This window comes from Gadus macrocephalus, chromosome 19, assembly GCF_031168955.1.
Source record: "Gadus macrocephalus chromosome 19, ASM3116895v1".
NCBI lineage: Eukaryota > Metazoa > Chordata > Actinopteri > Gadiformes > Gadidae > Gadus > Gadus macrocephalus.
The window spans coordinates 13,547,795-13,561,799 of NC_082400.1; the positions used below are offsets into that span (position 1 = coordinate 13,547,795).

General features: G+C 48.4%; 1 protein-coding gene across 10 annotated transcripts in view; it reads left to right on the plus strand.

Annotated features, from left to right (window-relative positions):
• Positions 1-854: 854 nt before the first annotated feature.
• The window catches only part of ppfia2 (PTPRF interacting protein alpha 2), a 126,315-nt gene continuing 113,164 nt past the window's right edge, over positions 855-14,005 (plus strand). For 9 of the 10 annotated variants that reach the window (XM_060037892.1, XM_060037896.1, XM_060037898.1 and 6 more), the window contains exons 1-2: positions 855-1,201; positions 12,513-12,771. In XM_060037892.1, coding sequence (XP_059893875.1) covers positions 12,523-12,771 — 249 coding nt within the window. In that variant the 5' untranslated portion in view covers positions 855-1,201; positions 12,513-12,522. The remainder of the gene's footprint in view (positions 1,202-12,512; positions 12,772-14,005) is intronic. The other variant, XM_060037893.1, reaches the window with a different exon arrangement.

The window sequence follows — 14,005 nt, forward strand, 5'->3', positions numbered from 1 at the left end:
CACCCATTTCCTCTCACTTTCTCTTCTCGTTGACCAATTACTACACTCTCACTCTGGGGCTTGGAGAGACCATCTGCACCGGCGGAGAAGGGGAGCACTCAACATGTTGGATTCATTTTCTGAAGGGAAACATTAAACACAAAAAGAAATACGATATTTTTATGTTGAATAATGTGTTTTTCCGGTTTAATTTTATAGAAAATAATTAAATTGTTATAATTCGTGATGCGAGGTCACAACTCGATGGCCAAGTAAAGGGTGGGTTTTTATTTTAATCGACTGAAATCTATCAACTTAAATTCTTGTGGAAGACGCACAAAATCTCAGCCCGTGTAATATTAGCCCCTTCAGAATATATGTGATATTAGCCCCAGAATTGTTTTATTTATTTAAGTAGTCTACAACAATAGACTATTTAAATCCATATATTTGTCTGTAATTTGCACGGTATTTGTGCGCTAGAATCAACCGTGGCTAGTACCACTACTAGGCTACTGGAACACTTTAAACTTACACTTCACACCTCATTACATATTATAACTTATTACCAATGTCTTTGTTTATCTTATTATTTTGACTTCGTAATTTATTTTATTATTATTATTTATTATCGTGATCACTGCTGCTACTTATTTTTATATTGTAGGCCTACATATCATCAATTACTTTATCTTGAATTGTTGCTGCTATGTCACAGTTGAGGAACCAAGCCTTAGAATTTCACCCTTGTGTATTTACACGTACAATAAGATGTATTAAAAGTAATTCTGATTCTGATTCTGAAATGAACATGTGTAACTTAAAGAAGCTCTCCTCCAGTTCCCCTCTGACTGGAGCCACAATGGTCTCGTCCAGCTCCTCCGCTCTCCAGCGTTTCCACTGCCGCTACTGCTTCCCCATCAGTGTCTCCAGTGCTGCTGCTGCTGCACAGCCCGATTTCACACGTTGACCTGGCTATTTTTCTATTTTTTGCATGATTTTTTATTCCTTCTTCTCGGACCATGTCAGCGGGGGAATGAGCCGCGTCTCGCCTCGGTGGTCTCGCGCAGGAGCAGGAGCGTGTGGGCAGCTTCCCCCTGGCGTCCTGCAGGACTGGGTTCCTCTGATGGTGATGCCAGCTGTGTGAATCCGGTTACCTTTGCAGTGACTGCACTTGACATTGATCCGTTTAAGGAAGGCGCTGATCGCGAAGACATCCATTGTGAGTATGATTAAAAAAATCGTTGCATTCCATTGACCTTCGATTCTCTGATTCTGAGGGGGTATTTTATTCGGGTACCCCGACCATGTCCGTGGCTCAAGGTGATTTTTCTCCTCTCTTACACCTCCAACTCTGAACTGATGTGTGCGAAATGCAGAAGTGGGAGTGATCCTGTGTGTGTCTGTGTGTGAGATCGTGGACCGTGCAGTGCAGCCATACATCCAGCCGTCATTGACACTGTTAAAAAGCTGACACTGAATACGTTTGACTCTCACGAGAGAGAGAGAGAGAGAGAGAGAGAGAGAGAGAGAGAGAGAGAGAGAGAGAGAGAGAGAGAGAGAGAGAGAGAGAGAGAGAGAGAGAGAGAGAGAGAGAATGCATGATGTAATGCACTTGAGACATAGCCAAGGATTCTCCTCAATTATTGTTTTTTACACCGACAAGAGGATGAGATCAGGCTCTTCGGCGTCACGGTCCCGTGGGTTTGTTTAAGCGACGAGGATGCTGCTGTGGTCGTGGTGTCGCTGTCACAGAGACAGTAGAGAAGCATAAACGATGATTCTACTGGTGTTTTAGTAGCCTAGTCACTAGTGGATACACAATTCTACTGGTGTCTTTACCCCTCTCTCTCTCTCTCTCTCTCTCTCTCTCTCTCTCTCCACATGTATGTGTGTCTATTGAATACAATCATCCACACACAGACTGTAAGCTGCATTATATTCTTGTTCGACACTCAGCCTGTACCTGACTGTTTGTGCAAATGCCCACACACATAATTGTGTGTGTGTGTGACCGCTCCATTCAAACAGCAGTCCTTGGTCTTGTCAATGCACGAGATATGTACGATATCTTGCGAGCGCACACTGTATGGCTATTAGCGTCGGCACTCTGTCACATTGAGCTGAGACGATGCAGAGGCGGTTCAGAGCTATTAAAAGGTTTCAGTCTCAACGCAAAAGCGCCATCAGTTCAGTTGACCCTTTCCTGGCACAAAGTGTCATTCGAGGGCTCATGAAACGATGCAGACCCTCACTGCTAACGAGACCCAACGAAGCTTGACCCATAGATCCCCACGGAGGAGCGACTGTTGGGTTCCGGCATGTGGTTTGGTTTGTCTTGCAGCCAAGACGTCCTCAGCCACAAGTCAAACTCTTGAGGGTGCCACGCAGAGCCCTCACCTCCGTCCGTGTCCTGTGTTTAATCTCAGACGGTTCGCGGCTTGCATGACCTGGTTGCCGGGAGTTGTGGGTCATGTTAGAGGCAATGCACACACGCACGCGCACACACTCACACACCTGATGCACAAACGTGTTCTTATTCGTGTGTGTATGAGGGTCTCTACACACTTTACCTCCACCTGTCCATGCTTCGTATTCAAAGGGGGTGTCCATCCAAACACAAAGTACATAACGAAGCTCTGTAGGCATTGATCGATGGCGTTTACATTTCTGATTAATGCCGAACCGCATCCCCAGCCAGTCTTTCTTTGTTGACCAATCAAGGCTTGTCTTCCGATGCAGACAATTGGTTGAGGCACTGTGACGCGGAGGATTCCAGTATCCTGATGGATGATATCGATTTGATTAGTTTGGGGGCTTTACTACTATGTCATGGAAAGGTAGGACCGCATTTCAATATACAGTGAGCACATACCTACTGTCTGTCTGTTGCAGTTACAATGCGTGTAGCCTCTGTTATCTAACGACCGTGCAACATCAGACCAAGTCGCTAACGAAGTGAGACGTGAATGGAAATTTCCAGGTGCGGGAAATGAATAAAATAAATCCTGCCATGTTTGTAAGCCCCGCCCACTGCGCTGAACCCGCTGCTTTCTCTCGTTAGCTGCACCTGTGGTTGGCTGCTAATTAGCCAGATCACAGATGGTTCAAAAAGTGGAGATGACTTTTAATTTATGAGGCAGGAGTCCTCCTCCCAAACGTGCACCACTGTCTGCGTAGCGGTACATAAAGTTGTTCACCTGTGGAGGTACTATTGGCCAAGTACCCGATGAATATTTAGTCTTTGTTGACATTTACTACGTCAAAAGAGCGAGAGAATCAACAAATCCAAGAATTTCACGTCAAGCATCAATAAAGTAACTTATTATTTCCCTTAAGTTTGTTAATTCCCTTAAAATGAAAGTATTAATTGTTGACCATGCCCGGACCCCTGTCTCAACCCACTTATGGGCCGCGACCCAGAGATTGAGAACCACTGTTCTAGACCATGTTCGATAGTATCCCACTGGTGTGTGTGTGTGTGTGTGTGTGTGTGTGTGTGTGTGTGTGTGTGTGTGTGTGTGTGTGTGTGTGTGTGTGTGTGTGTGTGTGTGTGCTTCCGTAGCAGCGATTAGATGGATCTGGAGTGTCTGGCATTCTTGGCAGGCGAGCGGACGCCATTTGTATCGTGTATCTGCTTTCGCAGGGAAGAAATATGAATGAGATTTGTTTCAGAACCACACTGTGGTCTGAGCTTTACCGCCCAATCTGGGCCCGCCAGTTCATTCATAAAAAACACACCACGCACCTGGTGCTCGCGGTGCCAAAAGAAGAGGAAAGGAAAGTGGAGAGAACTAACACGCTCTGCACTCTGTTTCCCAGAATGCATCGGTCTAGCTATAGGTGTCTAATCGAATGCAATGCAGTCTGGGAAACTGAGTAAAGAGTGTCGGGCCGTAAGTCAGCCTGAACCTGGTGTTAATGATAATTAGACGTCTCTCTCGTTTTCTCACAGATAGTAGTAATAGTGTGTCTGTGTATTGTATCTGTGTTATATATTGTGTAGTGTCAGTTTCCCACAGACCAAGGACCAATGTGTGGCAGCGCGCACGGCGGCACAGGCGCAGCACGGCGACGCGGCCGTCAGTGAGTGTGCATGTAACTCCGCGTTTACATGCGGTTGCGGACACATCTGATTCGCATAGATGTGGAAGAACAGCTCAATCGGAATAGAAAAGTATCATATATATACGCCTCAATCGGTTCGGAATACAATTCTATGCGGAATAGAATAGGTGGTGTAGTTAAATACTTCCAATTAGTTTGGGGTTTAACTTGGAGCAGCTGCAGTAGTTCGCAATTGGTCCACTCCGTCTGTACTTTAATGCACACCGAACATTACCGCTGTCAAGGAAATTGAAATTATTGCCTGATTCACGTCTTTGATATTATCACTCCGTAGTAGTTAAAGTAGTCCGGTAACTTATCAACCCCAGCGTGTCCGGTTGCTAAGCGACGGGTGACATCGGTGGGTTCATGTGTTAGCGTATCGTGGCTCTCGCTACGTGTGTGTGTGAATGACAGGGAGAACGAGTGCTATGCAGAGATGAAAGGACGGAACGATTTTTAGATTTCCAAATCGCGTTATTGAAAAAAAAAAAAATATATATATTTTTTTTAATACAATAAAAAAAAAAAAAAGACAGAATCAATTCGTGGCGCTCGATGTTGATTCTGTGGCGCCGCGCCACACAATGGTCTATGTATGGGAAACACTGAGTGTGTATGTTACGTTGTGTGTGTGTGTGATGTACTGTATGCTATGTGTGTGTGTGTGTGTGTGTTTTATGTACGTACTGTAAGCTGTGTGTGTGTGTGTTTGTGTGTGTGTGTGTGTACTGTGTGTGTGTGTGTACTGTGTTTGGTATGTACTGTGTGGTACGTACTGTATGCTATGTTCTGTGTATTTGTCTTTGTATGGTGTGTGTGTGTGTGTGTGTGTTGTGCACTGTGAATGTGTCTTGGTATGTCATGAATGCTGTGTGTGTATGTAATATGCATGTGATTTACGGTGTGTATACTATGTGTGTATACATAAGCTATGTTAGTTTCAGATGCCCTGCTTCGCCCTCATGCCGTCGACACGCAACACAAACTATGAACTATGAAAAAAAACAAATGCCCTCCATTAAATCATTCAAATTTCCAGGCCTTGTCTGTTATAATCTGTATCTAGTTTCCAGCATAGCTTGAAACTAGATACAGATTATACGAGACAAGGGCTGAAAATTTGGCTCTCTAGGTATTTAATGAGCTGGCTGCGAGTGAAGCTTGCGATGGACGCTGTGTCACATTGTGACAAACGTCAGTTTTAATTCATCAAAGCCAGGGTCATCAAAGTCCTGTCGACTTCCTGTGCAGCAGGAAGCTTCTCTTCACATCTACAGACGGATGTTGTGTTTATTCTTTGTTCTCTCTCTCTCTCTCCTCTCCTCTCCTCTCCTCTCCTCTCCTCTCCTCTCCCCTCCCCCCCCTCTCTCTCTCCTCCCCCTCATTCTCTCTCTTGCTCTCTCTTTATCTCTGCCTCCATCACTCCCCGGACAGTCCTTTCAATCTCTCTTATTCTTCCCGGCCCCCTCTCTCTCTCTCTCTCTCTCTCTCTCTCTCTCTCTCTCTCTCTCTCTCTCTCTCTCTCTCTCTCTCTCTCTCTCTCTCTCTCTCTCCCCCTCTATGTCTCTCTCCTCGTCTTCCGCTATCTCTATCCCCCTCTCTGTATCTCCCCCACTATATCACTCCCGCCTTCTCGGTCGTCTCCTGCTCACTCTCCCTCCCCCTCTATCTCCAATCTCCATCTCTTTCTATCCATCCTCTTCTCTTCCTCTCTCTCCCCCTCTCCCACTATCTCTCCCCAAATCTGTATCTCCCCCACTATATTGCTTCCGCCTTCTCCGTCATCTCCTCACTCCCTCCCCCTCTTTCTCCCATCTCGATCCCCTTCTCTCCCTCCCCCTCTCTCTCTCTTCCTCTTCATCTCTCTCAGACCCTCTCTCTCCCTCTCTATCTCTCTCTCTCTCTCTCCCTCTCTATATCTCTCTCTCCCGCCAGGTTCTTTTGATGTTACAGCAAAGGGGAATATTGCTGAATCACCCCACCTGGGCCTTCAACTCATTGTGTGTGTGTGTGTGTGTGTGTGTGTGTGTGTGTGTGTGTGTGTGTGTGTGTGTGTGTGTGTGTGTGTGTGTGTGTGTGTGTGTGTGTGTGGGGGCACGTGCGTTCTGCTTCCTTATCTATCTCTCCTTCCCAAATGTTCCCACGAATGACATTAACAGAACAGAAGACATTCCGGAACTCGCTAATTCCCCTGCACCGCCCCGTGACTGATTACGTTCTCCAAAGTCAAGTGTGGTTCTCGCTCTCTGTTGAACACTGTTCTAACGATGTGGGACAACTGGCTGATCTTCAATAAACCCACTCATGTTGAACCCTGGAGAAAAAAACCAAAGACACCTTTTACCCCACTTGAGTTAAAATGATTTTATTTTCTCTTCTTCACTCACATGGACCCAAATGAACACCTGCCAGCAGCCAATGGTAGATACGATTTGAGAATTTGGCAGATAAACGTAATCCTCATGCTAAACAGAGTTAGCATGGCTGTGAGATCTTTCCACTTCGGTGGGTGAAGACAAATGTGGGGAAGGTTAACTGGTAAATGGATTGCATTTACACAGCGCTTTTCTAACCAGTGGCCACTCAAAGCGCTGTACAATATTGCCTAAAATTCACCCATGCATTAACATATTTACACACCGACGGAAGTGTCAACCATGCAAGGTGACAGCCAGCTCGTCGGAAGCAGTTAGGGCGAGGTGTCTAGCTCAGGGACAGCCTTGAGGTAGGTCTCTGCTGGCTTATTATCGTCCGAGTCGGAGATGTCCGATCTGGTGGGACAAGTCCAGTCGGACCAGGGCGCTTGACTCCCAGCTGCAAGGTGTCCGGGTTTGATCCCCTGCTATCCCGCGGACTGCCCCGTGGACAGGGAGCCGCTGTCTGTGTTGACTCTGGGATAGAGGGCTCCTCTTAAGGAGGGTAAATATATAACAGTGTTTCTGGGTTCAAGCCTCTGAAAGACGCCGGTTTGAGGCCATCTATCAGTTATTTTATATAGGGTCCTTGGGGACACTGCTTGGAGTCCACTTCTGGAGAGTAATATTTCCTTTTACTGCGTTTTCATTGGAGATAAAGGGATTTACTCCTGGGTGCTGGAATATCTCCAAAGGGAAAATCCCATTTGGTACGGTTACCATTAAGTCCCTTTGCATCTGCTTTCATCCAAAGTGTTTTCCGATTGGGCTGCCACCATTCATGGACGTCGTCGATGAAAAAATGTGTCGACGTCGCTGTTTCTGAATACCGTTGAGAATATTGTTGGAATGCACGTGTTAATTATAATCACACTGTGTAACATTTCTGTGTAATCACTGCAGTCGCAATAGTCGCTTCATTCAGTCGCTATGCCCTTTTCAACACCTAGAGATATAACAACAACAACGTGGTGACTGCAGCAGAATCTGCCACCAAGGTGAGCAGCATGCTCCTGTGATAGAGGCGGCTGCAGTTCTAGAGTTCTAGAAGAGGCTGCAGTTCTAGAAGCGCAATTCTAGAAGTGCAGTTCTAGTAGGGCAGTCCTAGAAGCGCAGTCCTAGGATCCTAGTTTATTTAACCAGCTTAAGTGAGTATTTTCCTTTACCTAGACTTTATTTGCAACGTCATCCGAGGAAGAATCCACTTGCTCCCTAGATTGACGACAATACGAGTGCGAATAATGAACGTGAATCAAGAATCAAGAATTTGACCGCCAAGCTAACGTTGGGTAGCCAAAGTGTTAGCACCTCGCTGTGATTTTTTTAAAGGCAAAAAGACTAAAAAGGACTCGTTCTTAGGCTGTGGCCTCCTTCCTGTATTGCAGGAACCTAGAATCGGAGTAAGAGCTAAGAAAGGTTGGTGGATTAAAATAAATCCCATACTATTCATGGAGAGGTTTACCCGGACTGAAATCCTGAAAACTATGGGAGTTCTGTCAATGAGCCCATACCAAAACAGTGGTTTGCTAACTGTGCATAATATCTATGGCCTTTCATAGCACTACTACCGCCATGCGGAACACCTGTAAAGTAAGAAAACATGATGCTCTGGGCTGTGGAACATCAGGAAAGGGCAGAAACACCATGTGTTTAGTATACAAGTGGTTTATGTAAGGACCAACGTGTTATTATTAGTCGGTCGAGCTTTGGCCATAGCGTGACTGCACCAACGTCACGGTTCTGTCTGTCTTCTTCACATCCCGTAGTCTGGATCCCACCCTGCGGTTTTGGTATTGGGAAGTCTGCAATGAGTCTGCAAGGACCACACAGGATTCACTTCGGCGATCGGGGTGGAGAAAAACAGCCTTCCACGTCCCGCTAAATAATTCATTTTTGTGTGTGTGTGTGTGTGTGTGGTGGGGAAGTAGCTTTAGCACCAGTTAATTCCATGGATTGAAGCAAGTTGTGCATAGAGAGCAAGTTCTGCACACTTGGGTGAATTTAAAAGGCATCTAAATATACCGTCATTAAGACACTGTCAAGGGAGTTTTGTGAGGCCAACCTTATCGCCTTACATTCTCTGTTCTTATTGGCTCGTTAACATGGTCAACAAACCTCTCAACCTGCAGCAAAACCCATTCCCTGCTGTGTGCCTAAGCTGCAATCCAACAATCAAACCAACACAAAGTCTCAAAGCTCTTCGACAATGTGGTCGGATTTGTCCCTGTGCTGTGAAAGATAAGTAATTCTAAAGTAGTTCCACCTACCCGTTGATAATATACTAGTAATGTTGTTTATAAATCCATGGATAAATAGCCACCCAAACCAAAGCTAAATTAGCATTTATTGCGCATTGTAAGCGCTGTGTGTGTGTGTGTGTGTGTGTGTGTGTGTGTGTGTGTGTGTGTGTGTGTGTGTGTGTGTGTGTGTGTGTGTGTGGTCGTTGCATTATTTGCTTGCAGGAGCTGTCTTGCTTGTATTCAATGACCTTGTTATTTGTCCATTAATAATAATTAGGGCGGAATGTGGCTCAGGAGGTTGAGCGGGTTGGCTGGTAACCGGAAAGGTTGCTAGTTTGAGTGTCGAGGTGTCACTGAGCAAGACACCTCACCCTGACTGCTCCCGACGAGCTGGCTGTCGCCCTTGCATGGTTGACATCGCCGTCGTTGTTTAAGTGTGAGTATGAATGGGTGAACGTCAGGCAATATTCGAAAAGCGCTTTGAGTGGCCGCTGGTTAGAAAAGCACTTTATAAACGCAGTCCATTTAACTAAACCGGCTCTGTCCCTGACAACACCGTCCTTGTGATTTATGTGCGCTCATCTCTCAGCGGGGATCAGCACACATCCTCCCAGTTGCATGCCACTCGCCACTGATTAGGCCGTAATTAGCAACATAAGCACCAGCGGTACAAGAATCCAGGTCGCTCGCATTTCCTCTTCCGGCCATACAGTAAAACAAAGAGAGAAAGCAGGGGAATACGACGAGAGAGCGGGGGGGGAAGCCACAAGTGTCTAATGAGCGTCTTGGTTAGGGCTGACGCGGTGTCGGTTCTTTGTAGCATCCATATTTGATGCCGTCTTCTTGTGCATCAGCAGTTCAGCAGTGCACACACGGTTTTTGTGCTGATTGGCTCGTCGATCTTCACAGTGCGGGAGTTCAGAGAGCGTGTTGAACGGAGGGCCAGTGGCTCCGCTGTGAGACGGTGAGTCACGGGGCCCTCTAGGAGCCGAGGATGTCCGACTCCCTTGCCCCGAAAAGGAACAGGGTTTGATCCCCCCCATGTTCGCAGTCTGTAGGCATCCTTGAGGAAGATGCCTACCCTTAAAGGGCTCAGGTCATGCCACCAGGTGGGCGTGTCCACCCAGATATATGACGGATTGATGATCAACGTTTGCTACGGTCCACTGGGTAGGCTGGTAGACGGATCTTTCCAGCGTACATCGAGGTGGACACGCCCACTTGTCACCATGAAAATCATTCCTTCCCTGTGCAAAATGGCTTGCATCAGCTAATGACACCCGTACCTGGTGGCATGACACGAGCCCCTTTAGCCTACGCCTCAGTGACCTGCCTGTGTCTGCATTCAGGGAGGTCGGACGGCATGTGGCTCAGGAGGTAGAGCGGGTCGGCTGGTATCCGGAAGGTTGCTAGTTCGATCCCCGGCTCCTCTTAGCTGAGTGTTCGAGGTGTCGCTGAGCCAGGCGCCTCACCCTGACTGCTCCCGACGAGCTGGCTGTCGCCTTGCGTGGGTGATTTCGCCGTTGGTGTGTGAATGTGTGCGTGATGAATTGTTGAGTGTTTGGCAATATTGTAAAGCGCTTTGAGTAGCCACTGACTAGAACTGGTTAGAACTGCGCTATATAAATGCACTTAATTTAATATTTACCATTCACAGTCGTTCGCTTTAACCATTTAAGTCCTAAACTGCCTATTTTTCCTAATATCGACGCTGGTTTATTTATGTGCCCCTTTTCAAACCGTGTTCTCTGACTCTTGGTCCAGTTGAGAAACATTGAGCTGGACCGAGTGGTAGTCAAGACTCGGTTGGATCAGGCTCCAGCCAGGAAGCCATGTTGTGTCCGGTCCCATCTTGAATGGGGGGTGGGGGGGGCTGCCATGTGTCGCACCCAGCCTGCCAGACGGACCCCCGTCTCGGGACTAAACGCCAGCCGATCTCTCCCCCCAGTCCCCCTGAAAACCCCAGCTGGGAGCCTGGCCGCCTGCCTGCAGATTGTCTGGGTCTCTCCTGCGTCGGGGCTTTTGTGAGAATCCCCCCGAGTGCCGCCTGGCAAGGGAACGCTTGCTCCAGCACGTCCTTGCCAGAGGGCACACAGCCCTGTCATTGTGGCCCCAGTGAAGAGGGCCGCCGCTGGGGAAGCCGCGGCAGACCTCCCCTGTGGATGGACTCTGGCATGAGTACAGACCGGGAGCCAGGGGGACAAGGGGAGCCATTCAGAGGAGGCAGCAGGCGTTGGACCTGATGCTGCACCGAGGGGGATAAAAGACAGGGGAATGATTATCGTCGCTTTTAAATACTGATACCGTGATGGCAGAGGTGTGTAGGGCCCTAGCATAGCGCGTCCTGGAGCTATCAAGTGTTTTTGTATAAAAAAACAAATTTGGGATAAATACTCCTTCGTCCTTTTTTAACACTGTGGTTTTTTCAGTGTCGCGTAATTGATTGTAATTCAGTGAATTGAACTGCATCCGATCCCAGGGTATTTGGCCGATGTTATTCCGGCTGAAAAGTACAGCGGAAAAAACCACTGGACCTCTCACCTGCTCCTTAGTGACTCAGTGTGGGACTCTGGCTGCTAAACCACTAAAGTGTAGTAAACACTAATTCCCACACTGGTCCTTAAAACGACAGATTCAGCCGGGGCTAATGTGTGTGTGTGTATAAATACACTGCTAGCCTCCTGCGCGCTGAGCCCAATGAGATCATGCAGCAGCGAGGGCTGTAGTAGCGGTCTTCCCTTGGGAGGCGCAGAGGAGATTACTCGGAGAGAACACCACCGCCGCGGCCTCCTCACAACAACGCCGCTGCTACGCTACGATGCCTTACGCAACCGCAGCCCCCGCCGACCCATTAAGGCACACGAGCGTGAAATATGGGCCACACAACGGGGCCCGGGCCTGGCCGTGACGCGGCTGGGGCTTTGAGACGACGCAGCGCGGCTCCCAGTGTGTCAGCTCCGCTTCCCGTCCCAGCCCCGGGCCCCGGGCCCCGGCGCGTTCCCGGCGCGCATGCTAAATGCTAAAGTCCCCGCCGCGGCCTGCCTGGGATGCTAGCGGTCACTTCCAGTCGCGGTACGCACGGCGGGGTTCTGCCCGTAGTACTACGAGTACACGGGGAGACGCTGACGTGTGGATGAGAGAAACAACTCACAATGCCCCCCCCCCGTGCGTTCTGCGCATCGATGAATCCATCCCTGATGAGTTTCCAATCAGTGCTTTGTAGTGACACGTTTATCTTTACCTCCTCGCCCATCCCTGCCCACCCCCTCTCCCCCATGAATCCCGTCCCCTCGTTCTCTATCACCTTCTTCCTCCTCCTTACACCCCTCCCCTTCCCTCCCCTCTCACCCCCCCTCCCTGACTCTCTTCACCTACCCCCCCCCCTCACTCTCCCTCCTCTCCCTTCCCTCTTCACCTAACACCTCCCCCCCCCCCCCCCCTCTCCCCTTCCTTCTTCACCTGCCACTCACGCCCCCTCTCCTCTTCCCTCCCCCTCCCCCCCCCCATTCCCTCACTCTCCCCCCATCTCTCCTCTTCCCTCTTCACCTACGCCCTCACTCTCCCCCCCTGCTCCGTATCACCCTCTGCTCCTCCCCCTTCCCTCTCCCCCTACCCCCTCATCCTCTTCCCCCACGTCCCACGTTCCTTATCACCCTCTTCCTCACTTCTCTCCCCCCTCTCCCCCTCCCTCTTCCACTACCTCCTCACTCCCCCCTCTCCCCTTCCCTATCGCCCTCGTCCTCACTCTCTCCCCTCCCTCTCTCCCCAGCAGCGTCAGGATGATGTGCGAGGTGATGCCCACCATCAGCGAGGACACGGCGCTGAGCCAGCGGGGGTCCCAGAGCAGCGCCTCGGACCCCGACTCGCACTTCGAGCAGCTGATGGTGAACATGCTGGACGAGCGGGACCGCCTGCTGGACACGCTGCGGGAGACCCAGGAGAGCCTGGTCCTGGCCCAGCAGCACGCCCAGGACGTGGTCTACGACCGGGACTCGCTGCAGCGCCAGCTCAGCTCCGCCCTCCCCCAGGTAAGGCCTCCGCTTTGGGCGGTACAGAGAACGTAGAAGGGAGGTTGTGGAGGGGAGAGTGTCTAATGTCGGAAGGAAGTTACGGAAAACGTAGAAAGAATGTTTCGAAAAAACGCAAGAAGAACTTTGCAGGGCGGGAAGTGTTAAACACGGAACGGAAATTATGAACGCGAAGGAAGAACTTTGCAGAGCGGGAAGGGTAAAACGTGGATAGAAAATAAATGAAAAACTTGTTTTGAAACGTACCATGAAAGCCATGAAACGTATAAAGAAGACTTTTTGAAACTCAGGAAGATAATTGCAGAGTGGAACGATTGAAATGTCGAAGGAAGTTCCGAAGACACATCGGAAAGTATAAAACGTAGAAATTAAATCTTATGTGGTGTGAGTTATGAGGCTTGTAAGGTTGTCCTCCCACCTTCAAAGACAAGGTGCACTTAGATGGGAGGCCCTACCAGTGTGTGTGTGTGTGTGTGTGTGTGTGTGTGTGTGTGTGTGTGTGTGTGTGTGTGTGTGTGTTTGCCCCCTCCACAAAGAGAGAGAGAGTTAAAGTCAGTCATCATCAGAGACAAGTTAGAGATGGATAGATTTTACAGAGAGAGAGACAAAGAGAAACAGAGACAGAGTGTGTGTGTGTGTGTGTGTGTGATGGATTGTTCCTCGCGTTAGTTTGCGTGGCAGTAGGGTGTTGATGGGTTTGTATTGTCTCACTCTTATCTCTCCATTGTACTGTTGCAGAAGTACAGTACAGACTAGATTACTTTATTGATCCCAGAGGAAATTATTCATTAGAGACGCTCAGCTCAGGCCAGGAGAAGCATCAAAGTAAATAAAATACAATGAACACAACTGGCAGTACAAACAGAAAAAACAGCATGAATATACATTTTTATTATAGATAATGTATGCATCTCACCGACAACGGAACGTAATAAAATATGCTCATATCAATACAAAATACATGTGTAACCAAGGCCAAGGTAGAGTTAGTGACTCTCAGGTATATTGCGGCCATATTAAATCATCATATGGTCATCCGGTCATTCTAGGTCAAAAGGTGCAGATGTTTCCCAGATTGATTCAAAATTCAACGTTGTACGGTAACGGGACATTAATAGAATACTCATTGAAACAATATTGTGATCGGTTGATACGTCCTGGCCCTTCTAAATCATACTTAGCATTGTGTAGCATCTTATCCTAGTAATCTATGTTGTATACGGGGAATTGGTTA